The 26548-nt window shown below is 39.4% G+C and overlaps 1 protein-coding gene across 4 annotated transcripts in view; it reads right to left on the bottom strand.

The window, feature by feature from the left end:
- Positions 1-26548, bottom strand: part of KCNK10 (potassium two pore domain channel subfamily K member 10) — a 70322-nt gene that overhangs the window by 28518 nt on the left and 15256 nt on the right. Inside the window, exons 1-4 of one of the 4 annotated variants that reach the window (XM_051806655.1) lie at positions 16256-16274; positions 11764-12092; positions 3098-3215; positions 318-478 (exon numbers count right to left, since the gene is read on the bottom strand). In XM_051806655.1, the coding sequence (XP_051662615.1) occupies positions 318-478; positions 3098-3215; positions 11764-12092; position 16256 (609 nt within the window). In that variant the 5' untranslated portion in view covers positions 16257-16274. Of the gene's footprint in view, positions 1-317; positions 479-3097; positions 3216-11763; positions 12093-15742; positions 16161-16255; positions 16275-26548 lie in introns of those variants that run through there. The other 3 variants (XM_051806656.1, XM_051806654.1, XM_051806653.1) reach the window with 3 other exon arrangements.

Here is a 26548-nt window from a genome sequence, read left to right as displayed (position 1 = left end):
ATGTATGTCCAAAGCAACCTGTGGTGTTTTGAAGGCTGTTTTACAACCATTCCTTGTAAAGAACATAGTTTAGGAGATACATTCCCCAGAGATACCCTCATTAAGGAAATTCAGAGCAAGACCTATAACCCCTGCATCACCATCTAGAGAAGTCTGTTTTTCTCCACTGGCTACGGAGGCCCTTAAGGACATTAACCATAATCTCAACTAGACATGTAAATATTTCATGGTGCCCAACATGTAAAAAGGGCTGCAGGGCTAATAGCAACAGAATTAAGAGCTATACAACACCAGCAAAAAACTGACAGTGAACTTACTCTGAAAACTTTTTCCACCCTTGCAATACCCTTCCCAAAGATGGTTCCAAGTTGGTCTCCAATCCCAGCCAGCAAGAAGCCAAACAGTGGAATCCCAAAAATGGCATACAGGATGCAGAAAACCTTGCCTCCAACAGTGCTTGGGGCCATCTTCCCATACCCTGAGGAGAAAAACAATTGTCAGACTCTCATAACTTATACACAGCTTTTTAGAAAAAAACTAATAGGATTTAAAACACTGCTCTTCCTGCAGGCATATCTGTAATTCCTATTTATAGACTTTCCATGGCATGATGTCATTTCCCAGGCAAGCTACTCCCTGCTATTCCATTCTTCTTTTAGCCTCAGTTACCCAGATTTTCTATAGATTCAGTCTATCTAAAACTGTTGTTTAATTAATTAATCTAGCATGACATCATGGCACAAAAATCCCTCCATGCTGGCCTAGTGCCTGCACGCTGCTGCTCCTCTTGGCCTGTGCCAATGGTTTCCTGATGGGAGTGTGATTCACCTGGAAAGAATTATTTTCAGTAGTTAGCTCATAATTTCCTAAGCCCTTCATCATACTGACCAGTTACACTGCAGCCTCCAAACTGTACCCACACTATGCAAATCTGCCCTTGAACTCTTTATTCAGTAGAGCATTATGACTCCAGTAGCCATAGTATTTCTGTTAAAATGTTACAGAGAAAAAAACCAAGAATTGTGACAGTAATATTTGCAACTTTTTATTTAAGATCAGGCATCTTTATTGAATTGTTATCGATATTTGAATTCTAACTACACTACATAAGTACTAGAATAATAAAGATTATCACACAGTCACAAATCACTGATAAAATAAAGCATCCAGAGAAGTGGAGATCTAAGAGAGTGTCTGGTCCTCATCCTGCTAGGTTGGTGACACTGGCACTGGATATATCTCTCTGTCATGGGATGGTGAAAGAACTATGCTGACATACAGTACTGTGTATCCCATAACCTACTGTCCTTTTCATGAGCCCAGATTTCTCCTAATAGTCAAAAAAAATCCAGGCTCCACAGGTCACTGGACTGCAGTTGACCAGCTAGTCTACTGATTTTCTGCCTAAGAGGAGCCCTAACAGGCCTCTCTGGTGGATAAACTAAAGTCATTTTTATTTCCTGACAAAATACACAGACTTTATGCAGCCTATAAAAGTCTCATTCATGAAGAATTTAAAACAAATATGGGCAAAAATCCAAGGTCTTTTCAATACGTTATTTAAATAGCAAATGTCAATGAATATACCTAAATAAACTATGCCTACACAGTGGCATTTATTTTAATGAGTATTTTAAAAGCTTGTCGCTTGGGTCTATTGAGTAAACAAATATTAAGAAAGGGTTTTCTTACATTTGAATCAGAAATGTTTCCTTTCTTGCCACCCGCTGGTTTTATGCTCCCATTAAAAATACATGGTAATGTAGCTTAATATATAGAGGAACACAGAGAGGCTCTATACAATCACTCTTTCCTCCTTACTCTGACAACAAAGAAAAGGCAGAGCCAAAGGCACAGACTCCAGTTTGAGATGATCACCGCAGCAAGTATTCTCATTGCCACAGGATTGTTTTGTTATATTACCTGCATAAAAAACCTTCAGAATTTAGTCAGATTCTCACACTTCAATGAAGGGTTATGTGATTGTCAGGTTATTTGTCTGTACAGTCACCAGTGCATGCATCACAGCACTGTGGAGAATCACATTATCCACTATTTAAAGTAGAATAATACTCAAAGGCAATGCAAACAAAGAGCAACAATTTGCCAGTTGTTTCCAAATAATCAGATCTCTTGCTCTCTAACTATGACAGCACTGAGATCAAGCTTAAAATTGTAAAACTACTCTATAATTATTAGGGGATTAACTTTATCATCAATGTTATTGGTTTATTTTCTTCTTCCTTCAGACTATCCTCTGAAATCCCAGCTGGCTGAACACTCTTCAAGAGATGAACTGGCTTACAAAGGAGAGAATAAAAACCTTAGGATATCTAAGGTTAACATTCAGAGATCAAGAGACTTATTACATGGGACACAATGCATGGAGAGACAGATGATAAGGGCATGAATTATCTTAGTAAAATTAGTGGTTCAAGAAAAGTGAATAGAGCAGTTCAATATACCCCTTCATTTAATACAGAAAAATGCGTCAATAATTAAAGGCCATGAATTCTAAAATGAAAAAAAGGTGGATTTTTTTACACAATGTATAATTTGTGGAATTCCTTCCAATTATTAATATGAAAGTGAGTAAGGATTTTAAAAAGGATGTAATACTGATGGGAATATATTTCCAGTTACAGGGAGTAGGATATGAGAAGAATTGCTGATATTAAACTTCAGAGCATAAGCCAAAATTAGCTGATGTACTTAGGAAGAAAGTTACCCTTATGGGCAAATTCATCTATAACATTAAAATCCAAATTCTCAACAACCATAGAATTTCACTGGGTACTGCTTCTCCATCTTTTTAGTGAAAATTGAGACTGTGTGCATCTACATCAAGAACAGGGTTATAAAGCCTGCATCAGTATTACCTGTTTTCAGCTCAGCATTGCTGTTCTATCCTAATTGTGTAAACTGCTTCTGACACTTCCCTAGAGACCCAATGCCCTTGGCACATACCAGAGGCACACCTTCTGCAAACCGAGAGGAATACGGTTCAGCTACTTTATTTCTTTCTGGTCTACCTTCCTCAAATTTATTTCATTATTCAGGTCTCAGTGTGACTATGTATTTTAAAAAATAAACATACCTATAGTTGTGATGACTGTTCCAGCAAAGAAAAAGGCACCTCCAAGGTCCCAATGACTGCTGGTGTTAGAAGAAGGTCCTACAGGACTCACTCCTGCATTATCAGCATCAACAGCATGCTGCAAAGAGACAACAAATCAGCCTTATGCATGTCTCACTGTATCCTATGCAAGCTGGTATAGGCTACAAAGGGAAATTTCTAGGACCATGGAAACAGCTTAGGTTTAAGCTTTTCAATACATGCTCAAAGTATAGTAGCATCTGCTGTACACAAAAGTTGAATATATGACTGAACTGAATAGCCATTAAGGTGGAAGAAAGATACAATGCATTAAAAATGACAAAAGATACAAAGAAGTTGAGAAGTAGAGGACTGACACCACAAATTGATTCATAAATACCATTCTTGAAGCAAGTACTGCCAAAGGAAAAATTCCCCAAGGGGAACAGCTGATGTTAGAAGCAGCTAGAAGGGTGGTAAATACAAATAACATTTGTGAAGTCAACTGAAGCTAGTCAGCCAAGGATTTTAATTTCCAGACAATTAATAATTGATTAATTTATATTTTATGCTAACTAGAGAAAAAATATGGTGTGTGTGTATATATATATATTCATCTGAATTGCTCTAAGTTCACTTTTGAGATTCCCTTTGGCACGTATTCTCTAGTTGCTTGTAGATCTCATGCAAGTTACTGTCCATCATAGAGAAACTCAGACCTTACCTTGGAACAACAGCTAAAATTACTGCCTTTATCCTTCACAAATGTTCCCAACTAAGTTTAATTTCCACAAAACCACTGCAAAGGAACTAAGCTTTTCTCTTTCTGCCTCTTAACATTTCCAGCTCTTTGCCTTTCTCCCATTCTGCTGCAACCTCACTTCATGTTGCTGTTATCACGCTACTCACACTACTGCCAGATCTTTTCCTCTTCTCTCACTCTAGTATTTGCTCCTCCTTCTAAATATTGCCACCGGTCTTTAGCCTTGGTAGTTTTGGTGAACTTCTTGCTGGGCTCAATAGGAGAAGCAAAGTGCTACCTCTTACATCCTCTCTTTCTTTGTCTTTGTCCACACAGAATTCCCACCTATCAATACAGGTTTGTTTTCACTTTTTCCATTTTTTTAATCATTTCTTTTTTCCCCTCTGACTTATGATCTATAAATTGTCACTGTGATTTTATATTTCACCTTTTCCTATACAGTCCATGTGCAAAGCAAGGGTAACCATTTTATTTTATCATTGTCCCACTTCTCACCTGTTCATGTCTATGATTTCTCTCCTGATCTTCTCTATAACCTCACATTCGCTTGTGGTTTTAGCACCGACTTTTAAATACATTGATCTAACACCACTTCTCTCCCTAGCCTTCATGATTCACTTTTCATTAATCTCTTCCCTCCAATGTCTTATTTACCATACTTTTTTCTTTTCTTCCTCTTCCATTTTGCACTTTTTCTCACTCATTTTTTGCCTATATTTCCAACTGACTTCATGCTCATAAATATTCCTCTACTGCTTTTTTAGCTTGGGCTGGTTTCAGCTAATCTACTTCCAGTTTTTAGTTATTCATCACATTGCCCCACGAAAAGGGAAAGGAGTGGGAGAAGAGGCACATGGGCAAGAACAGAGACAGCTATATCTAAAGAGATCAGTACGGGGCAGCCTTTTTTAAAAGCAGAGTGGTTACATGCCAGGCTAACCTGATTGTGAAACTACAGCACAAGCAAGCTTCAGGCTGGACTGGTTGCATTTCACATGGGCAGAAAGCCAGGGTTCCTCAGGCACCTGTCCATACCTCAAGAAACAAGGATATAGAGAAAGGAAGTGTTTAGGACCAAACCCTTTGAAAGGGCTTCTGTACCAGTTGCTGACATATTGCAGGTGGTGCTAAAGCAGAGATCATTTGTTAGTTTATGCAGAAGGGCATAAATCAGCATAACAGACAGGTTGCCTGTTTAAATAGGCCATGACACACTGTCAGCTACCCTGGCATGTTTCTTCTGCCAAGGAATGCTGCTTGCCTTCCCTTTCAGTGAGTGAATGTCAGCAAGCTAATTACACTTAAATTGCGTTTGAGTTTACACAGTTTAGCAAGTCTATTAGGGCCAAACACTAACCCCTGAAGTGAAGGAGTGTCCCGTTGCCTTAGATAGCTTTGGGAATCTCAGGCTTCCTTCTCATCTTGAATATATTCATTTTTTCTTTAAAGCTTGACTGACATCATTCATTTATAAATATCCAACTATTCCAATGCTATATTTTAATACATAGCATTTTGCATACAGCGATGACAGGACAGAAAGCAAACAGCAAGACAAAATCAGTCTACAGTTAACAGCACTTAGTTTCGGGTCATGCAACAAGTAAAGGATGCCTTACTACTACCACCACAAGTCCACCTTCACAGAAGTATCCTACTAGATGAAAACTGACACAAAACTCAAACAAGAACACTGTCACTGGCAAGACTCTCCCAGTTCACACAGACCACAAAATTTTACTACAGTTTCCAATCTGTGAAACTTCAGATAGGCTTTCCAGAGTTCTAACCACTCTGTTGACAAACCTTACATATTTAAGGCATTTTAAACTAGTAGTTTCAGCTATTTTTATAGTTGAAGTATCATTGAAAGTAACAGGTCATCAAGGTACCCAAAGCTGTTTCACACTTACTCCTCTCCTGATCCCTTCTTCCTTCTCAAAAGGAGCTACAAGCACAGTACACAAGTACACAATATTTTTTTAGTATACTTTATTAAGTGAAAGAGCAATCTTCTTTAATGAATAACTACCAACCTAGGGTAATTCTTCTTTTGAAATTCAGGGAAGGCAATAACTTGAAATACCTCAAAGGGATGAAATTGTCTTCCTTGCTGTTCAAGTAATGAATGTACCTACCTACAGGCAGGTAGGAGTGAAGGAAGCAAGCCTGAAGCTTGCTTGTACTGTAGTTTCACAATCAGGTTAGCCTGGCATGTAATCACTCTGCTTTTAAAAAAGGCTGCCCCGTATTTACCAAGGTAAATGCAAGCACTCAATGTTATTTGTTTTTAAAAACATGTATTTCTGATCACAATTTTCAGTTTGGTTCACCGTCATTGTACAGATGTGTATTTTATGCTTGGCCCCTTTGGTATCAGCATACTACAGTCCCTCTGTAACCAAAAAGACGTGGTCTGCTGCATGGTCTGCATGGGACTGAAGGCAAATCTGCCAGCAAAAGCCCAGCATTTGTGGTGATACTAGGACAGCTGAATCCTGTATTCCCAAAGAGAGTGCAATCCAACTCCATATCAGTGTGGAATAGGTTTTATCAATTCCACTTGTTGATATTCAGGCAGTAATATTTAAATACTTTTAAACGAGGGATGGCTCCATACTGGGCTGCTTAGTTGTGAATATATAGGACTCAAAGCCCCGAGAAAAGTACAGTGAACACTAATCTGTATCATCAGGTGTCAAGAGTTCTTCCCCACAACATAAGGACACAATAGTATCTCTTCTCAATGGAGAAGAGATGCTTATTTAGATCACTAAATAAGATGGATGTATCAAGAAAAAGTCTAGAGTTATGCCCATAGGCAACAAGATAGATGTGCTAGTGCAGCTGATGAGGAGACAGAAACCTTCTCTGGGAAGAAAGGCCTGGTTCATTTGTTCATGTTTCCATAATTCCTCTAGTAAGATCTCAAGCATGAAGAAGACAAATCTTTTCCAAGGACAAGTATAGTAGCCTTCTTGAGTGCTGAGCCACTCAAAGGATGTACCTACCCTATGTGTAATCAAGGATAGGAATTTAATAAGAAAAGAAGATTCCTTCCATTTTTTTACTACTTCTCTTAATTCCTCTCTACAGATCATGCTAATCTAATAATGATTATCTCCTTCTACAATTCTTTTCCAAGTAGATTCCTATCAGGCATACAAAAAGTTGTTTCAATTGCCTTTCATGCTCAGATGTTTCTCTATTAGGATTATTAGGATGCTTCTCATTAGCAAGAAGCTTTTAATAACTAATTCCTTAATAACTTTTCTCTATATGCCCTACCTCTCTATTTATTCTCATCATCCCTCAAACCGTGATTAAGGGCTTCTCATTATAAATTCCCATTTATTCACTTTTCCCCCACAGTATTTTTCAAGGACCAAGGACAGTAATTTTTGTTCAGGCATAATCAAAAGTAATAAGCTTTGAAAGCCCATTCCTTAAATACTTTTGCCTAATCCATAAAGGTCTTTAAGTGGCAATCAGCCAGAGTGACCTCCTTGCACCTACAGTGATTTGATTGTCATGCATGCACTGTGTTTGAAGGCAGACCTACAGTATTCAACAAGCAATATGCACATAGATCTAAGTCCAAAGGGTTTAGCTTCCTGCAAACTTCTCAGCTAAGTTTTGGAAGCACCATAGATACAGGACAGCTGCAGACTTGTGCAGCATCCTAGGTTCAGTCTGTCTCCTCTACAACTGGAGTAGTTCTGGACTGAAGTTAAAAACTAGGGTGCCTGCACCAACTAGAACAGGATCCAAGAGATTTGAACTTTTTTTTCACATCCTCTAAGGTGGAATAAGCTAAAATAAAGACAGGGGAAGAAGGGAAGCTGAGACAAGACAACCTTCAGAGGCACAGCAAAAGACTCAATAATCAGATATTTACCACTTCTTTTTTTCACGGTGCAAATAGTCTTTTCCTGTCTTCAGCAACAGGCAACTCTTTCCCATAGTTAATTCAAAGTATTTTTTTTCTCTGTTCTATTTAGAGCTTTCTTCTAGCACATGAAAGTTCTTTTCATTTTACATGGAAATACCCTTAAAAGAGAAGCTGGCTTATGACACTAGAAACCAAGCAAGCAGCTGCAAACTGAAACATCTTTACAAGGATGTTCCCTTTCTTGCTTACCTTCAGGGCAAAACTAGTTCAGAACACCAATCAAAAGTGCCTATCCAAAATACAAACTCTTACTAATATAATTAGCCAATAAAGCCTGACTAGCTTATTTTCAGCTCTGCTTCTTTTCAGCTTACAGTCTAGCTCTAATGAGTTGCTGTAGTCATTAGTGGACATTGATAATGAGACTTAGTTCTCAGGTGGGTAATATTTTTTATATATACCCTATTATCACTCACACTCCTAAACTAAACCCTGGTGGACAAGGAAAAAGAAAGCAGCCCACCAATAACGTAAGACACTTCTTACAGTAGCAAGTCTCTCCATCTTGCATCATTTTGCCTGACTCATTATGAAAGCAGGGCTCATTATGGAAGTTTTTACTCATACACAATGCACAGGATACACAGAAACAGAACATGAATACCCTTATCAGGTCCATAGGAATTACTTTGCCAAAACACCATGATAGTCTTCCTGCCTCTCTTAATGATGGATAAAATTAGAAGCTTCGAGAGGCATAACCTCTCCATTATACACACTGTGCATTATTGCAAACGCAAGATGAGTTGGTTTTGACCTCAGCTACTAATAAGCTTCTGTTATGACATATAAGAACAAAAGAAAGGGTTTTAGTATGTTAGCAAATGTACCTATCAATGTTATTTTTCTTTTCAACTCTGTCTAGTCACCTGAGTCCTGCTATCTTCTGCTACTTGATCTAAGAGGTAAAATACAGTTAAATGTACTTAAAGCACCTGAAGTTTTATTGTCTTTTATCATATTCTAGGTTTTAGTTCTGTCCAGCTCAAAAGTGTTGATATAGAACACAGGGTTTTGTCATTTTCTTAATCTGGTATTCACTATTTTCCAAGCTGTAGATCACATAAGGCATTAAATAGTGCACTTGCTTCACTGCAACAAACATGTTCAGATGCAGAAATGTGCGTTAAAAATGTGCACTTAAGAACTTCCACTTCAGGAGAGTTTGGACTGCACTGTGAAATACTTGCTACTATTAAGAAAAAGTTACCTGTCATTGTGTTAGTATTAGACAGACCTGAACCAAAACTCAAGAGACAAATACAAATTTAAAATACTTTGAATCTTCCTAGGGATTTGCACTGCTTTCATCACTGTATTACTTCTGAAGTCTATGAATTAACTTCCAAGTCTGGACTCAGCAATTCACAGTTGTGCTACCAGTGCTAATATGTGCAATTGGTTATTAGAGATAAAGATTGGAAGGATGTCACATCCCCACTACATTTTAGCAGCTTCCTCATACAGTGCTGTATATCTTCCTCAAAGGTTTTCCAAGGGGAATCCTTTCAAAGATTGAAATTTAGGCAAAGGTATAAATTTTTCCATCATTAGTCTTGTAAGGACCATGATACTCCTTTCCTCTTCTTAAAAGATTGAGAGCTATCCCCACAGTAAAATAATACAAGTCAGTTCTAAGGTCTCCCTTTTTGTATTTTTCCATATTCTCCAAAGCACAGAGGTGAATCAACATGGTCACTCTGGAGAGTATGATCTGTGTTCATCTAAAGGCTTTCAGGTAGTCAAATAACATTAATTATGAATAGTTCCCCCAGTGATAGCCAGGTGCTGACTGCACACAGCACAGCAGCCAGGACTCATGGAGGTTGCCACATCAGTCTGAACTCACAGTTATAAAGCCAGATGCAGCATTTGTTGCAATGCAGAAATGGATTGTGCCAGGCAGGGGAATGTCACTTTTGAGATCATCAGCATGAAGGCATGAAAGCACAACGTTAACCCCCTGACATTATCTTCAAGCAGTGGTTCACTGTTCTTCTGTGCAAGTCAGTTACAATCAGAGTTTTCTGCATCAGCATACACGACTACATTCCTGGAGCCAGTTTCACCCCTAGACATATAGAAGAATCCAAAGAAACTTCTTCTTTATTGACAAACCTGTTTCAATATTTCACATCACTTGGCTTTAAGATATTCACATGCTCAGCTGCTAAGCCCATTTAATTTACCTTTGCAAAATGACTTCCAGTTACCCAGTGTAATGCCTGAAGACATACTGGAGTCTCAGGAGATTGAAAAATTTGTTCAGAATATCTGCCTTCCAATGACACAGTATGCCTGTTCTTTATTTTAGTGTCACCACTTTTGAGGTGAAAGAAGGAAAAATATTGTGTAAAATAAAGAATCGGTTTTGCTACATAGCTTAGGCTAGACAATAAGGACTGTTTAGAAATCTTACTGCTGCAGTCACTATGCAGAACTCCACCAACTTGCTCAGGTGCTTTGCTTGTATGAGTTCTGCTTTCTGCTAGGAAAGAAAGCATTCTGCATATCTTTTACTAGTGACATTCCCATTAAGGGAATACAAATTTCTTGCTTCTAGTGTTTTCAAAAAATTCTTTAATTAGCCAGCATACATTATCCAGTATCGCTGAACAATATCCAGTATCCCTGAACCTTGGCAGCCTAACACGTTCACCTGTCTTTTGCAGACGCATGAAGGATGTGATCTAAGCCAGCCTTGATCCAAAACCTATATAGTCATAGAAGTGCTTACAAATTTCATTCACATAGGTGGATAGATAGACACAATAATCCAGGAGACAGCTCCGTGTTCTTTCAAACAGCCTGAAATCACAACAGAGTTCTGGTGCAACACCCCAGAGGGAAACATGCTGTGCTCTTGGAAGGCTCAGACACAAATTCAGATCTGAAACAAGAGTCTGAAGTTCAACTTTGGAATATATTCCTTAGGTATCTCGCATTTTCATTTATTCCAGGCTAACTGATAGGTTTCTACATGGAAGATACTCTTCAGAAGTCTCATAAGATCCCTAATATTTTCCTTGTCTAAGGTTTTAATCAATGAAAGATAAATCTATCTTTGAAAGACTTTTTGTGCATGTTACTAGATTTTCCGGTTATCCTTGCATACTTAATATTTCCTTAAAGATTTCGTAGCTTTTAAATTACAAGTATTTTCTATTTTTAATGGTATACTTCATCATCCTTCATTTATTTAAAAGTTACAATAGTAAACTTGTAAGTTAATATAGCAGTAAGTTCAGAATTCTTAGTTGAATATTTATTTCAAAAATCCCACCTATCATTTTCTGTTTGCTCTTCCAGTTGCCATGTTTAATTTGGAGGAAGAATTAATAACTTAACGCTTTTTGAAAATTTACAGAGATAATAGGCAAATGTCTTGCAAATTTGTCATCTCTCACAAAAATTTCTTCCAGATACTAAGTTCTGCTTTTCTTTGCACACATCTTTCTTTATTCTAGTGAATACAAGCACCATTCTCTCCACTTATATGAACAGTGACAGGACTCAAGCAAATGGCATAAAGCTGAGTTGGGAGAGGTTGAGGTTGGGTATCAGGAAATGTTTTTCACCCAGAGGGTGGCTGAGCACTGGAACAGGCTCCCCAGGGAAGCGATCACAGCATCAAGCCTGACAAAGTTTGAGAAGTGTTTGGACAAGGTTTTTAAGCACATGGTGTTATTCTTGGGATATTCTGCATAGGGCCAGGAGTTGGACTCCATGATCCTGATGGCTCCCTTTCAATTCAGCTCATTCTATGATTCTATATTTACAATGTTTTGGAGACATAATTTCTGTTTCTTGCCTTTAAAATGACTGGGAAAGAGTCTGCCCATTCCAAGGGCTCTGTGAACAATTTTGTTGCCTACCAACTCAGTTGACCAATGAACCACCAAGCTGTTTATCCTAACTTCCAAGATATACTGTCTTCTTCACATGGCCTACCTGAATCAGTGTCTCCAGCTCTATCTCATTTACACACGTGTGCTCCCGAAGAAAGTCAGCCTTCTCTAGCGCGATTGTGTTCTTCTGCAGACTTTCGAAGGGCTGCTCCAGGCAATGGAAGACAAGTCCTCCCGTCACCAGGTAAACTAACACCACGACAAAGATGACTATCACTGTTTTCCAACTCATGACTGTCTGCAGACCTTGAGTAGGGGCTTCCATGGCAGCAAAAATAGAGGCTCGTGAGGAAACAGTGAATTGTGAAGATGGATGATGCCCGTTAGTTTTGGGCTCGGGCTCACAAGCTGGCACTGCTGAGGGAACAGCCACTGAAACACAAAGCAAAAAATCTTATTCAAAATCAAATTCCTTAGGGTATGACCTTGATCTTCACATACAATTATCCTCAACACCATCTTCAAGACTCTCACATAACCATGGTCTTCGCATAGATATAATTCACAGATTCTTCTCATCTGGAAGGTTCAATGTCTGCTTTATTCATCCATACGCCAGCTACCTCAAGGGGTTGCTTCACCCATTACCTCTAGAGCTGGACAGTCCAGTTATATGTGCAAAATTTTCAGAAATATGCCCAAAACCATTTATTAGAAAAGAACATGAAAATTTTGACTAGTTAGGATACATATTACACATGGTGGTGTTTGGTGAGGGAACCTGGCAGTGATTTATGTCCTTAAATCATATTACTAATAGTATTAATAGTGCTAAAAAATTGAACTGTTAATGACAGAAACAGAAAATGCTTTACAGACCACTATGCTGTTTGGCTCGGTAACATAAATAGGCTCATATTATTTACACGGATTCACAAAACCATCACTTCTAAAAATGTTCTTAAAGCCTGAAAGCCTCAAAAATTTTAGCATAAATCATGTGTCAGCCAAAGCATACTAGACATCTGAGGTCGAAGTTACATGCCAAGCACAAATATGGGCCTCTCAGCTTGCAACTGAGATGCTGTACAGCCCAGATGACCTCAGCAGTACATCAGAGCTAATAAGCCCTGACCTCCAATCAGACTTAATAGCCTGACCGCTGTGTCAAGCTACCAAGGCATCCAAATCAAAGCTGGGTCATCCCCAAATAATTCAAGTGTCTCAGTATCACACCTCCCCACTCTCTGTTGCCAGTGTTAGCAATGGCAGGATGAGGCCAGGTTCCTCAGCATCCACCGGTTTAATGGCACCACATGTAAGCTTTGAAGATGCTGGATTCATTTTAAAACTAAGTCCTGTGTAATCTTACCATGGTGCAGCTGTCACTGGCCTGTAATTTCTTTGAAACTGGATTAATTTATTGCATATTAGACCTAAATCAGATTACAGTTAAAATACAGTGACTTTAGGTGCATTTGCTGAACTTATTCACAATGTGTCTTGCTGTTTTGCTTAGAAATTAAAACAGAAAAATATACAACATCCCATCACAGTGGCATTATACACCAGTTCTATATAATTTGAACATAAAACGTGATTACACCTTGAGTCTGAAGTGAGCTACAACTCTTTCCCAATAGAAACCATTTTACGATACTGAGAAATTTAAGAACTCAGCTGTTTAATACAGGCATGTTTTCCTAGAAGCAATACATCTCTGAAGCATTGCATGGGGTACAGAGCTTCCAGCTTACTTGATAACCAACAAAACACATAAATCTATAATTGCCTTACTATTAATATTTCATTTCATATGTGACTTGAAGGCTCCAGATACCAAACAGAAAGAATCCAGGATCAGAGGAAAACCTTCTGTGGTTGATTTCTTTTTTGTGTATCTCAATTTTCCAACACTCCGTGGCACAGTTGCTCAGTTTACCCATCAAAAGTCATTATGGTTCCCAACACTTATCAACCAGGATGGAGTAATATCAAACTTAAAAGGGTATTTTCCCTTACCTCCAGATACATTTCATGTAAGTTTTAATAACTTGGAGTGACAACAGGGAGAAGAGTGACCATGCTAGAAAGAAGTCACATTTTTTGTAAGATATCAATATATTTATTCTCTAAATCTCCTTAAATTATTATTGTAATAGATACAGTGAGTTTCAGCAGGATATACCAGGACAATATTCAGAAGAAACATAAAGTAGTGAGGTTGTGTGAAGCAGTCAGAACCTCTCTTCCCCTGCAGGTAAACATCTTAAATCTCAGTTACAACATCTCCTTACTGAACTAAATAAATCTGAGTACTCACCAAAGTGGCTCAGCAGATGTAACTGTGTAACATAGCTTCCATGGATTCCATGGAATTCAAACAATTTGCATTAGTTAGAGCCAGTAACTACTGTGTCTATTGTGAATCAATACAAAATCTTCAAGCCTGAGGGCTGATTTTGCACACTTGAGATTACTTACTCAGCAAAATAGACTCAAGATTCAAGGTTCACATGGCAAGAAGAGTGCAGAATTCACATGAGAGAAAGAGCATGCTATGATTTTTTTAAATAGCTATCCACCTTACCACAACTGGCATAGTCCACTGTAGGCTGGGTGAGCCTTTCAGGGGAAAGAGATGCCTGCCTTTGATATCCCACAAATGTAAGTCAAGAGGATGGAATTCAAGAGCTGGTAGCAGGAAAACAGCTTTTGTGAGTTTTCCTCTCTGCTAGTATAAATGTTGTTTCTTATTCAAATCATGTTTCTGGCAAAGTGTTAATAAAAGCTTTACAGTAAAATCATGGCCTGTTTGATTCTGTCTTCTTAGGAAAATGTGTTGTACTGATTTAAGAACAAGATGGACAGTTCAGGTTAGAGAATGTAAAATGTTCTTATAAATATTTTCTCACTTAAACAGCTCAGTGGATTACTGTGCTCAGCTTGCTTATCTCTAAAATAAAATATAACTCTTTTCTGAAGAACTGTGTTTATCTTTCATTTTCTATTAGTAATAGCTACCCTAAGTGAATGTAGAACTGTTGATCCTGAAGTATTTTATATTATATAAACAAATATGCAGGATGATTCTACTAAAGCAGCGAGTTAAGCAACTGATGTATAACAGAAATGGTCTTCTTACAAAGCTGATGCACAAGCGCAACTACAGTCAATACTCAGAGATTTTAAGCAGCAGTTAGGTGTTGAAAAAACAGTGTAGATACTCCATCTAGCAGTTCTCCCACTCTCTACAACAGGACAGTGGGGTCAGTGACTTAAGCACATGGTAAAAAGTCAGAAATCCTGATTTCTAATCGGAACACTGCCTCTGTGAAACTGTGCTCTCACAAAAGAGCTGCCATTTGTCTTTAAACCATGGTTTCATCAGCTGCAAAGAGATAAAATAGTGTTTACTTTTCTAGCAAAAGTGTCCTGGAAGACTCCATGTCTGAATGTAAAACATAAACTTCCAGAAGTTTAACAAGTAGTTTTACTAAAATCAAAGAATGGACTACAGTGGCAATTCAACAATGTGCAGAGGTATGTAAATAGTTTAAAAAATAAAGGTATACATAAATTCTTGGATTTGTAGAACTGGTTTAGACATGTTTACAATAAATGCAGAACAATTTCTACTTTATTTGTTCATGTTTTTTCAAAACAAGCTAGTGTCAGAACAGCCTTTTCCCAGACCAGAGTCTCATCCATATGTGTTTGTTAAATCATATCAAAGAAGGCTTAATCTGCCTCAGTGAAAGTGATGATGAATCTCTACTCACATGCAGGCACTATATTAGCAGACAGGTAATCTCAAAGGAACAGGAACCCTCAAATTAACACACCAGTGTTTCCAAACAGGCCTTATCCCAGTAAAAGGATGCCAGAGGGGAAAGAAAGGTGAGTTGCTGATTATTTGGATAAGTTTCAAAATAAAGCAACTGAAGACACTGATGTTAGAAGTGAAATTGCAATGTTAGGATCTGTACAGTTGTTCACATCCGAGATCACCATGCTACCTGCACTTATACAGGCTAACGGCAAAGCCAGAACTCCCACTGACATGTGAGGAGCTTAAATACCTGAGAATTCTGCTAATATTGATGAGAATTAAGGAAGCAAGACTTTCACTCACTGTCAAGATGACAGGAGCAAAGGTTAACTCGTTATAGTTGTAGGTGTTTCCCTTGTAAGACGAACAGAAGGCCCAATATGTTGACCAGGCCCAGACCATAGAGGTGTCAGGTGTCTCCTGGAGCCTGGGTTACAGACGTCTCCAGGACACTTTTCAGCTTGGTACGGCCCTCAGACTACTGCCCGTTCCTGATCTTCCACGTAGGGGTCGAGGAAGTCGCTTACACATGGTCCGAGGGTAATCAAAAAGGACTTCTGGGCCTTCAGACGTTTGGCCAGGGAATCTGGAGCATGAGTTATAGCCTCCTCTGTAGTTACAGTTGAAGGCAGCAACATGGGAAGAAACGGACAGACTGAGTCTATGCCTCCTCGGCTGGTGTCACCAAAACCAGAATTTTGGGGGTTTTGACAATGAAATGGCCTCCACAGCACCAGGCATGTTGGCATCAGACAGGACTCACTTTTCTCAGCAAGAGATGGAGGAGCGTCTTTGCTCGGGAACTAGCAAGGCTCACAGGCAGAGCTTTAAACTAGATGTAAGGGGGGAGGGAGCCAATATCAGGCTCTACCCTGGCAAGCTGTGGGATGATATGCAACTAGACAGAGAGACAGGGTGCTGGTGAGGGCACTTTGCCAGTCACTCCAAACTGTGCTAGGCACATTGGAGCACACTAGAAGCCTTAGGGAGATAAGCCAGTCAGTCCTGAGGTAACAGAAGCCACTAGAAAACACCAGGGAAATATCTCAAAGGAATAATGGGGTGTTTGGCTAGGAAGGCGACACACACAGCAGCCCAGCAATCCCCAGGAGCAAGATGTTGGGCAAGGAAGGCAAGAGTCTTGCATAGCTGAAGCTGAGTAAGGAAATGCTGGTCAAACTAAAGGTAAAGAAGCAAATGCACAGACAGTGGAGACAAGGACAGGTTAGCTGGGAAGAGTATAGAGATGAAGGTCAGTTGTATAGCGATGAGGTGAGGAAGACCAAGGCAATGGTGGAACTGAACCTCACAAGGCATGCAAATAATAACAAGAGTTTCTACTGGTATGTTAACAAGAAAAGGAAGGTCAAACAAGGTGTAGCCCCTCAATAAACAATGGTGGTAAACTGTTAACAAAGCAGTAAATGGTGGTAAAGTGGTGGTAAAATGTTAACAAAAACAATGGTGGTAAAATGTTAACAAAAACAATGGTGGTAAAATGTTAACAAGGTTCAAGTACTCAACAACTTTTTTGCCTCCATCTTCAGTGACAATCTCTCTACTCACACCTCTCAATTAAGCATAATGGCAACTGGGAGAGCAAAATGCTTTTTTTTTTTTTTTTTAGCAAGCGCTAAAGATCAGGTTCCTGAATGTACAGAAGTCTATGGGACCCAGTGAGATAAATCCCAGAGTCCTGAGGGAATTGGCTGACGTAGTTGTCAAGCTACTCTCCATGATACTTGAAAAGTCATGGCAGTCAAGTGAAGTCCCAGGTGACTGGAAAAGGGGGAACATTGAACCCATCTTTAAAAGGGTAGAAAGGAGGACCCTGGGAACCACCAACCTGTCAGCCCCATCTCTGTACCCGGGAAGATCACAGAACAGATCCTCCTAGAAGCTATGCTATGGCACATGGAGGACAGGGAGGTGGCTTGGGACAGTCAGCACAGGTTCATCAAGGGAAAGTCCTGTCTGGCAAACCTAGTGACCTTCTATGATGGAGTGACTACATCAGCGGCCAAGGGAAGGGCTACAGATGTTATTTATCTGCACTTTGACACACAACATCCTTCTCTCTAGACTGGAGAGACATGGATTCCATGTTAGATGGATAAGAAACTGGTTGGGCAGTCACATCCAGGGGGTAGTGGTCAGCTTAGAGTCTCAATGGGTATCAGTGACAGGTGGTGTCCTGCAGGGGTCCATACTGGACCAGTGTTAATTAATATCTGATTTCATGACACAGACAAAGGGATCAAGTGCACCCTCAGCAAATTTACGGATGACACCAAGCTGAGTGGTGTGGTTGACACACCTGAAGGACAGGATCCGTCAGAGGGACCTGGACAAGCTTGAGAAGTGGGCCCTAACTCCAGCCTTCCAGCACCTGAAGGGAGCCTACAAGAAAGATAGAGTGACTTTTTACAGGGGTATGTAGTGATAGGACAAGGGGGAATGGCTTCAAATTAAGTGTAGGTTTAGATTACATATTAGGAAGAAATCCTTTACTGTAAGGGTGGTGAGGCACTGGAACAGGCTACCCAAAGAAGATGTGGATGTCCCATCTCTGGAAATGTTCAAGGCCAGTTTGGATGGGGCTCTGAACAACCTGGTCTAGTGGAAGGTGTCCTTGCCAATGGCAGGGGGGTTGGAACTAGATGAACATTAAGGTCCCTCCTATGATTTAGGAGGGACCTTAAAACCATTCCATGATTTTACAAGGATTAACCCAACTGAAGCAGTTTGCAGTTGGACTAGATGGCTGTTGTAGGTTCCTTCCAACTGAAATAGTCTACTCTAAAGCAAAACTATGTAGTAAAACACTGGAGCTATTGAAGTAATGAACCATAAGACATTGCTTCAGGCCAAACATTGTCCTTTACTACTGCAGGTATGCTTTTCTTCAGGAAACCAATTTTTCTAAGAACAGGTTAGACTTATTTCTGCCAGAAATATCTAGGTATAGTTGGCTCTGCTTTACCGTAGCAGGGTGAGCTACATAACCTATTAAGACTGGAAAGTAGTTCTAATTTAAAAAGAAAATCTCCAGACAGGTTCAAAGAACAGACACGTCAGAACAGCTTCAAATAAGAACCAAAACCCTGAGACAAAATTCCAACTGGCTTTTGACTACGAAAACATTAAAACATGGCTTTGTCACACTGATCTATATCCTGGCAACTATCTTACCCAAATATGCCAAGAACACAAGAGATACCAAAGAAAGCTGGTTTTAGAGGAGAGTTTCTCAAATGATTTAAACCAAAAACAATTTTTTAAAATAAACATCTCCTCCTCTGGATGACACAATTTCTGTCTGCTGTCATAATTTCTATCTGCAAAAAATGTAAGTCAGGTTTAACAGCGTATTATTTAGTAATTAATTTTCTTCCACAGCCCTGTGTTACATGGGCACCCAGGAATGTATGTACATTTTAATGAGAGTATAGTAGAGTGTTCTTGACACATCTAATAAAAATGTTGCTTTCACAGGATTCAGCACAGAATTAGACAGAGGCCACATATACTTATGCATTTATAAACTCAGCAGCTGGCTTTAAGTTTGAAACATGAAGTGATCAAGAATGAAACTGGACATTTGATCCCCCATTTTAGTGGCTCCACTCAAGGAAGACAACAAGGTACTTTTGGCTAAAGTAAAAAGGCTCATTGATGTGCATCTGAAGGTAAGTAACAATATGTTTCCCCAAAATCCTAATAATATAATGGGAGGGTTTTTTAAAAGAAAGGAAATTATGCATTCTTGAAACGTTTAAATAGTCGAGTATCCAAAATTTCCCATGTCTTATGTTTGAATTAAAACTAGAAATTTAGTTAGAATTATAAAGTAATCTTATCATACAGTCCAGTTTCACTGAGAAAATTCATGAGCTAATCATCCTCCCTACAGCTTTCACAAGATCCTACACTGGGTTATCAACACTTCTACATCCTTCCTATAGGACTACTTAATAAGTCAAAATTTCTTCCTGAACTAATTTAGAAATATGACATTTTGTCAAGTGTATGATGTTTCAGAACAGAACCCTGGAGCACCAAGGCTCAGAAATGTCTGTAAGGTGCTAGCAAAGTTCACTAAACCTTCCCTGAACGGACCACTAAAAGGAGGTGGATCCACCTTCTTTATAACGGATCATAAAAGACTGGGGGACGAAGGGACTCCACTGGCCATAACTGTTTTAGAGTCCTAGCAGGAGCCTCATTTATTTCAGTTTAACTGGATAGAGTATTCTAGGCTTTTGTTTCTCACCCCAGTCACCCTTCAGTTAACACACTGAAGTTAAGATCAAAAGGCTTCCTGACTGAACAGTGTGGAAAGGCAGGAAAATAAGCAGCTCATCAGTGGATAACATATAATCTTGCATTCACTTCAAGGCTCTAGCTCATCTCCAAACAGAAGTTCCTGAAGGATGTGGGTATCTAGCATTTGCTTCCAATTTCAAAATCTTCCCACAGACTCCCCAAAGTGATTTCAGATAGTGGCTGCTTGGATTAAGAAAGCAGGGCTGTGCCTGAAGTTAAAGCAAGGATAAGAGGAATGTTAGAGGGACAGCAGAGGCAATCAGTGTATAAAGGGATCAGCTATATAAACTTCTCAGGAATATGTCACAAAGAGAAAATGCATGCAGGTTCACGGATGAAGGAAATTGGACTGTCCAACAGGAAGCGGGTGGTTGCTATACGCATAATGGAAGCAATGAAACATGGAAGTTTCTGTCCGTGTGTAACCAAAAAATCATTAAACCATCAAAATTTTGCATTATGAGGACACAGTAAATCCTTTCCACTACTTGATTTGCTTGTTATTCCAGCCTGCTCCCCACCCCCATTCTTCATCTCTGTCTGTTGTGGGTTTTGTAGAGAGCATCCATTTAACCAGAGCAATGAATGTTGAATTTTTATAACTGGGCATTCAAAAATCTGATGCTGGTTTAGAAAGTCTGGCTTTTAGAGCAAAAATCCCAGTAGACAACGATTGTGTCTGCCTTCGCATTCGTGCAGCATCTTTGCATGATGTGGGCTAATTAACAGGTGACATTACAGCTGTGATCAAAAAATGGGAGAAAAATCCTGCCTGCAGGCTACGATTACATATGGGGCAGAACACTGGTATCCCTGTGGCGGTTGTTCTGGTTTGAGGCATAGGAATAATAAGCACTGCTGTCTGGGGATCACGGGATCCATATAGCCACGAAGCAAGAAAAACTGCTATCAGTGCTGACATGTTTTACACCAGTTTGGCCCTAGTCCCTTTGCATATCCCCAGTGCACACAAATTGAGCAGAGAAAGCCATCGTGAGCTTGCCACACAAGGGGAATTTCGCCCTACTGTTTGTACAGCATTTTGCTGCAAACTGCCACTGAATTACTATTGCATTTACAGTTTGTGAAAGCAAAGCTCGACATATTGTTTGTTTGGGAAACACAGAGTGCCTCTGAGCATAGAGCTTTTCAATGCACTGGCACCCCATGGGTTAAATCTAACACTGTTTTCCCTGAAGTGGATTCTCTAATGCAGCATTAGCGCTGCTGACTTCAGCAACATCTCAGCCCTCTGCTGTAAATGCAGTCATCAGCAGGAAAGCATTCGATGGAGTATGAAAGACAGACAGGTAAAGGCACAAAGGGCAATACACAATAAACAAAATAGATTGAACGTGCTGTTGGAACAAATGTAGCACTGATTCGTCCCAATTGCTCCTTTCCCTGAGTGGGACAGGGAGAAGGGAGCAGTATGTCAGGTTACAAAACTGCATAAAGAATAAAGTCACTGTTTGCTTCCTATTGTAGGGCAATGCTAGTGAAATAAAAGTTCATATATTGAGTTCTCTCTGTTGCTTGGCAGAGAAATGTCAGCATGTATCAAGAGGGAGTTATATCTGACCATTGCTTTGCCATCCCTGGCAGCAGATTTGGGAAATATGTCATACCAAAAGGGTTCTGCAATTTCTGTACCATTTGTCATATATTCCCATCTAGTGCTCGAAATGATGATTCTCAGTAAGTTTCCACAAAAATCTACATAATTCTGCTGCAACAGTTATAATTGAAACATAATAATTAATATTTCTTGGAATACCCCAACTACTTAATTAATCTGGAACACAGTTGTAATGAGAAAACAAAACACCACTGTTTTATAATGTGGCTTTCATTCTTCTTCTTTAGAAAACTATAGTTTAGGCAAAAATAAAAAAATCTTAAACAGTCTAAATTGGAACATGGTAGAAATTAAGAAATCAGTGTGGTCTGAGTTAAGGCATCTATGGAAAAAGATCTTCCCAACTATGGTAGTCTTCACACAGTGGTGATGCTGGTGGCCCTGTAGATCAGTAGAACTAAGGGAAACTCAAGCCTCTTCTTTCTTGCCAGAGAGCTTCTTTAGTGGCAGACAAGAACATTAGCTATGCAGTAAGTAAGAAGAATGAATTTTCTCTTCCACTGAAGGACACTATCACTCCTATCTGATACCATTTTTTTCCAAAGAACAAATCTTTTGGGAATCTTCTCCAGTTTCTACAGTCCATGCTACCAGAATATTGCTGCTCCCATTTAGCTGTGCAGCAAGTGCCTGACAGAAACAAGTACCTGGCTATCTGGTCTCTGTGACAGTGTATTTCATTTAGGTGGCAAGGTGAGGATAGCAGGGTGGCTACAGTAGTGATCTCTGTGGAAGGCCTGGGGCTGCCCCATTCTGGACACAGCCAGTTCCTGCTGACTTCAACAGACCCACCACAGGACACAGCTGAGCCCATCAGTGAAGCTGACAGCATCTCTGTGAAAGCATACTTTGGAAAGAGAAAAATAATGTGCAGACAGTAAGGAATGAGGAAAAAAGTATGAGAAACAATCCTGAAGACATCAAGATCAGTGAAGGAGAAAGAAATGGTCCAGGAGCTAGGAGATATTCTCCTCCAGCCAATGAGAGTTATAGAAGAGACCGTGGTGGAGTAGGTATTTCCCTGAGCTCATGGAGAGGACCACACCAGAGCAGAGGACCACTGGAGGGCCCCAGTCCAGGGTAGGTTGATAGTTCCTGAAGTACTGCTGCCTGTGGAGAGACCATGCTGGAGCAGGTTTATCTTAAAGGACTGCAGCCCATAGTACAGACCCATGTTGGAACAAGGAAAAAGTATAAGGAGAAAGGTGCAGTCTAGAGCAGCTAGGCCCACCATAAACCCCTATTCCCCATCCCCCTTGCACCATGTGGGGTCGGGAGGAGGAAGAAGAGTCAGGAATGAAGCAGTGAAGTTGGGCTTGGAAAACCAAAGGAGGGGAAAGGTATTTTAACTTCCACCTTTGTTTCTCATCACTCAAATCTATTTTAATTGACAATAAATTAAATAAATTTTCCTCAAGTCAAGTCTCATTTGCCTGTGATGGCAATTTCTAACTCATCTCCCTGGCTTTATCTCAATGCACAAACTTTTCCAATGCTATTCTCTCCCCCTCTCCTGTTGAGGAGGAGGAGTGAGAGAGGACCTGGTTGGGTATCTGGTAGCCAGCTTAGGTCAACCCACCACAGACAGTTTGCAATAAACATAAGGACACAATTCAGACTACATTGTTCAGCACTGTTTTTTCTCTGAGTCTCCCCAGCTACCTGCATATGGATTTTGGTGAAAAAGTCATCAGTCCATTACAGTCACGTCCTAAGAATATCAATGTATAGATCAGGACTTAAACTACAATGATGAACATGAGTTAGCTACAGAGAGAGCAAACATCCTTCCAACAATAATGCTTTTTGTCACTTTCTACTGGAGTTGGGTCAATTGGGAACAAAAACATTCATTTGTCTTGTTGAGTGGATTTGATTTTTTTCACTTTTTATCACCTTTCATTCTAATTTTCTCTTCTCACACAGAAGCATTTTATTTCATGCACTTTCTACACATATTGAAGAAAATGGATGTCAGCAGCACACACCTTGGAATAAAGCTAAATGTCAAATTGATTAAATATTTCATGCTGGCAGGAAGTGCATATACACTTAACCAATGAAGGAAAAGAAGTAATACAATATGATGTCTCTGACAATTTTTAAAAAGTATAAGAAAATCACGATCTTCTTGTAGATGCTAAATGGCTTGAAATTGGGTGCCGGGTAAACCTGACTGGTTGGATTACTTATTAATCTAGCTGTGATCAGTTTAAAAAATGTGTAAAAGATTAAAAACTCTATGCAATTACCATTCCCCTGAGCTATGCCATGTCCCTTTGCTTTGTGAGGCTTTTGAAAGACTCTCTGCTATTCTATAATTTCACTTTAGGAGTTCTGAACCTAGTCTCCCTAAAGAGATAGAAAAACAGCATGTACCAGCTAATTTAATTTTAGTCAAGAAAGTATAGTGAGAAAGAGAGGAGGATCTCAATACCATTTTGATACTTACTGTATTTCTGAAAGACTGCCATTTCTAATTGTACATGCTTTAAAGCACACAAGAATGGCAGTTCAAGCATCCATCTCACAGGAGCTTTCAAAGCAGGGAACGGAAAAACTGACAGTGGCTGCCTAGGAAAATAAAAAGTCTGCAGGGCTAAAATCTCAGTGCTCTCAAACACATAAACCTCAGAAAATCTCACTACACCAACGAATTCAATCCTAAATCAGTTTTTGTATATGTCTTTTTAATAGTCACGTATTATAATTATTTACTTCATTGGGAATAAACTCTTCTGAACAAGGGTCCTAGCATTAGCAATGTTTAGAGAAGGAGTATCACTCCTCTGAATATACTGCAAATAGCAATAATTGCCATATATGACTGTCTTTTAAATAATTCTGGAAAAATTGGATGCTGGACAACAATTTAAAAATATTTTTGGTCTCCTTCTTGTAGATTGATACAACTTTCATTAAGATTTGCAAAGAAACCGGGTTCAAGCCAAGAAAAGCTGAGTAGCTTTGCTAACATAGTGCTGAGCTTCTGTTTATAGGCCTAGTCACTTAGCAGGATATATTTGGCTCAAAACAGTGCTGTACCAGATAGGCAGAAGTTCACAATTTCCTTGGGCTAGCCTAGTTCAGACAGCAGTGTTCAACTCTTGCCTGATACAACCATGTACATATGGTCTAGACAAAAAAAGAAATTGCTTAACCAAAATCATACAACAAATGACGAGGCTGGACTAGAAATCTGTCTCCTGCTCCCAGATTTGTGTGCTTTAAGACCTATTCAAAAAGAGTCGCTCCTATTTTGGACATCTATACTTTATTTCATTAATTTTATGTCCATCCTTGGCTTCTGCACAACCTTTCCTACAACTGCAGTGACAACAGTGACAACAAAAACATGTTTTTCTTTCCTCAGACTAAAAGGAAGCAAACTCTGAATTGCATGACAAAGGCTGCTCTAGTCAATATCTTTCCCTGCCTCACTTGTCACCAAAATATTGAACGGTGACTAAATATTGACATGTTTCATTGTAACTGAGGATCAAATGCACAGGAATATAGAAGTAGAGAATGAGTTAGAAAACTACTGCAGGCAGACACTGGATCTGTATTCAAAGAATACTGGAAATATCAGTCTTCCTTCAATCAGTTTTGACTGATCTCTTATCCTGGTTTGAACTACAGTAAATCAAACTTCATCACATATTCAAATGTCATTTGTCCATGACACAAAATGATTGTCAACATAGTCATCTTTTCAACATCCCACATCAATTTTCATTGCAGTATCCCAAAGTATTCTTAATATAAATGAACATGCTGTTTAGATGAAGTGCAGTCTCACAAATGAAAATAAGACACTGAGTAACTAAAGACAGTGATGAATTCTTCCCTAGATCCCTCAAGAACAGGGCAAGAATAACTGATTAATTTGTAGCAAGGAAGAAGGGGATTACATATTAGGAAAAAGTCTAACTACAAGGATAGCTAGGCATGGGAACAGCCATCAATATATTGAAATGTCCACTACTGGAAGTATCTAAAAAGAGGGCATAAAATCATCTGCCAGAAATTATTTGTCAGTGTTTTCCATATGTCTTGCACGCCCCTATGAACTTGGGAAGAAAAACTACCAGTGAAGGTAACAGAGAAAGACAGTCTAATGTTGTATTCAGCATCCAGAATGTGTAAAAAACACGGTGGAATACTAAGGGTTTATAAAAAAAAATATTCAAAATCATTCATTCACCAGTTCCAATTCCCAGCAGGAAAATGCTCTTGAAATCCTTTCCCTCCCCTTCTGTGTAAGATAGTCAATCACACCTCAATATTCCTTTTTGCACCAGTTGTGCCAAGTCTGTAATAATCTTTCATGATTATCTAAATATCTCAAAGCATTTCACAAATAACAGATAAACGCCTGTGACACCGAGGATCCTAACAATACTGTATGTGTTCACAGTTTCTCTCATGTAAACACTGCCAAGAGATCTTAGGAAATTAATAAATTCAAGAGTAATTTCAAAACCTGATTAAACAAGGTCTTTGTCATACATGCATCAAGCAGGTACAATGATTTGTCATCAATGTATTAGCAGATTTTCAAGTTCTTTTAGGGGACATGCTCTTTTCCACTATACATTACAAAATGCCGGTCCATCTGTTACAAGATTAATAGACAGCCATAAATCAGACTCCTTTCTTTTCTTGGTTTTAAAGGAAAAATATGATAACCATATGTAAGTTGCTCTTGATGATTATTTACAAGAACTTCCAGATTCTGACCCAGCCTCTCTGCTGTCAGCACTGCAGTCTGAGTGTGCCCATAAACCTAAAATGGACTGCCCAAGAGTTACTCTTTTGCAAACACAGCCTTAGAGCTCCTGTTACTGAGGCTATACAAATGGCAGGGAAACAACAGGAAGCCCAAGGCCAGCTGGAGCAGGTATCCGCCAGAACTTACCCACTGACACTAAAAAAATCTCTGCAAAAGTCACGGCCATGGGATGCTGGGATACTTTCCCCTCCCTCCTCCCTCTCCCAGGCACTGTACTTTTCTAATGCATATGTGACAGCTCACTGGTCAAAAGAATGGATGTGCTAAGGCAGGACATGAACTCCAGGAATAGCTGA

This window comes from Manacus candei, unplaced genomic scaffold, assembly GCF_025592945.1.
Source record: "Manacus candei isolate 608988 ecotype Guabito, Panama unplaced genomic scaffold, ASM2559294v1 h1tg000067l, whole genome shotgun sequence".
NCBI lineage: Eukaryota > Metazoa > Chordata > Aves > Passeriformes > Pipridae > Manacus > Manacus candei.
Note: the sequence above shows the minus strand (reverse complement) of the source record. Positions and strands in the feature narration are given on the sequence as shown.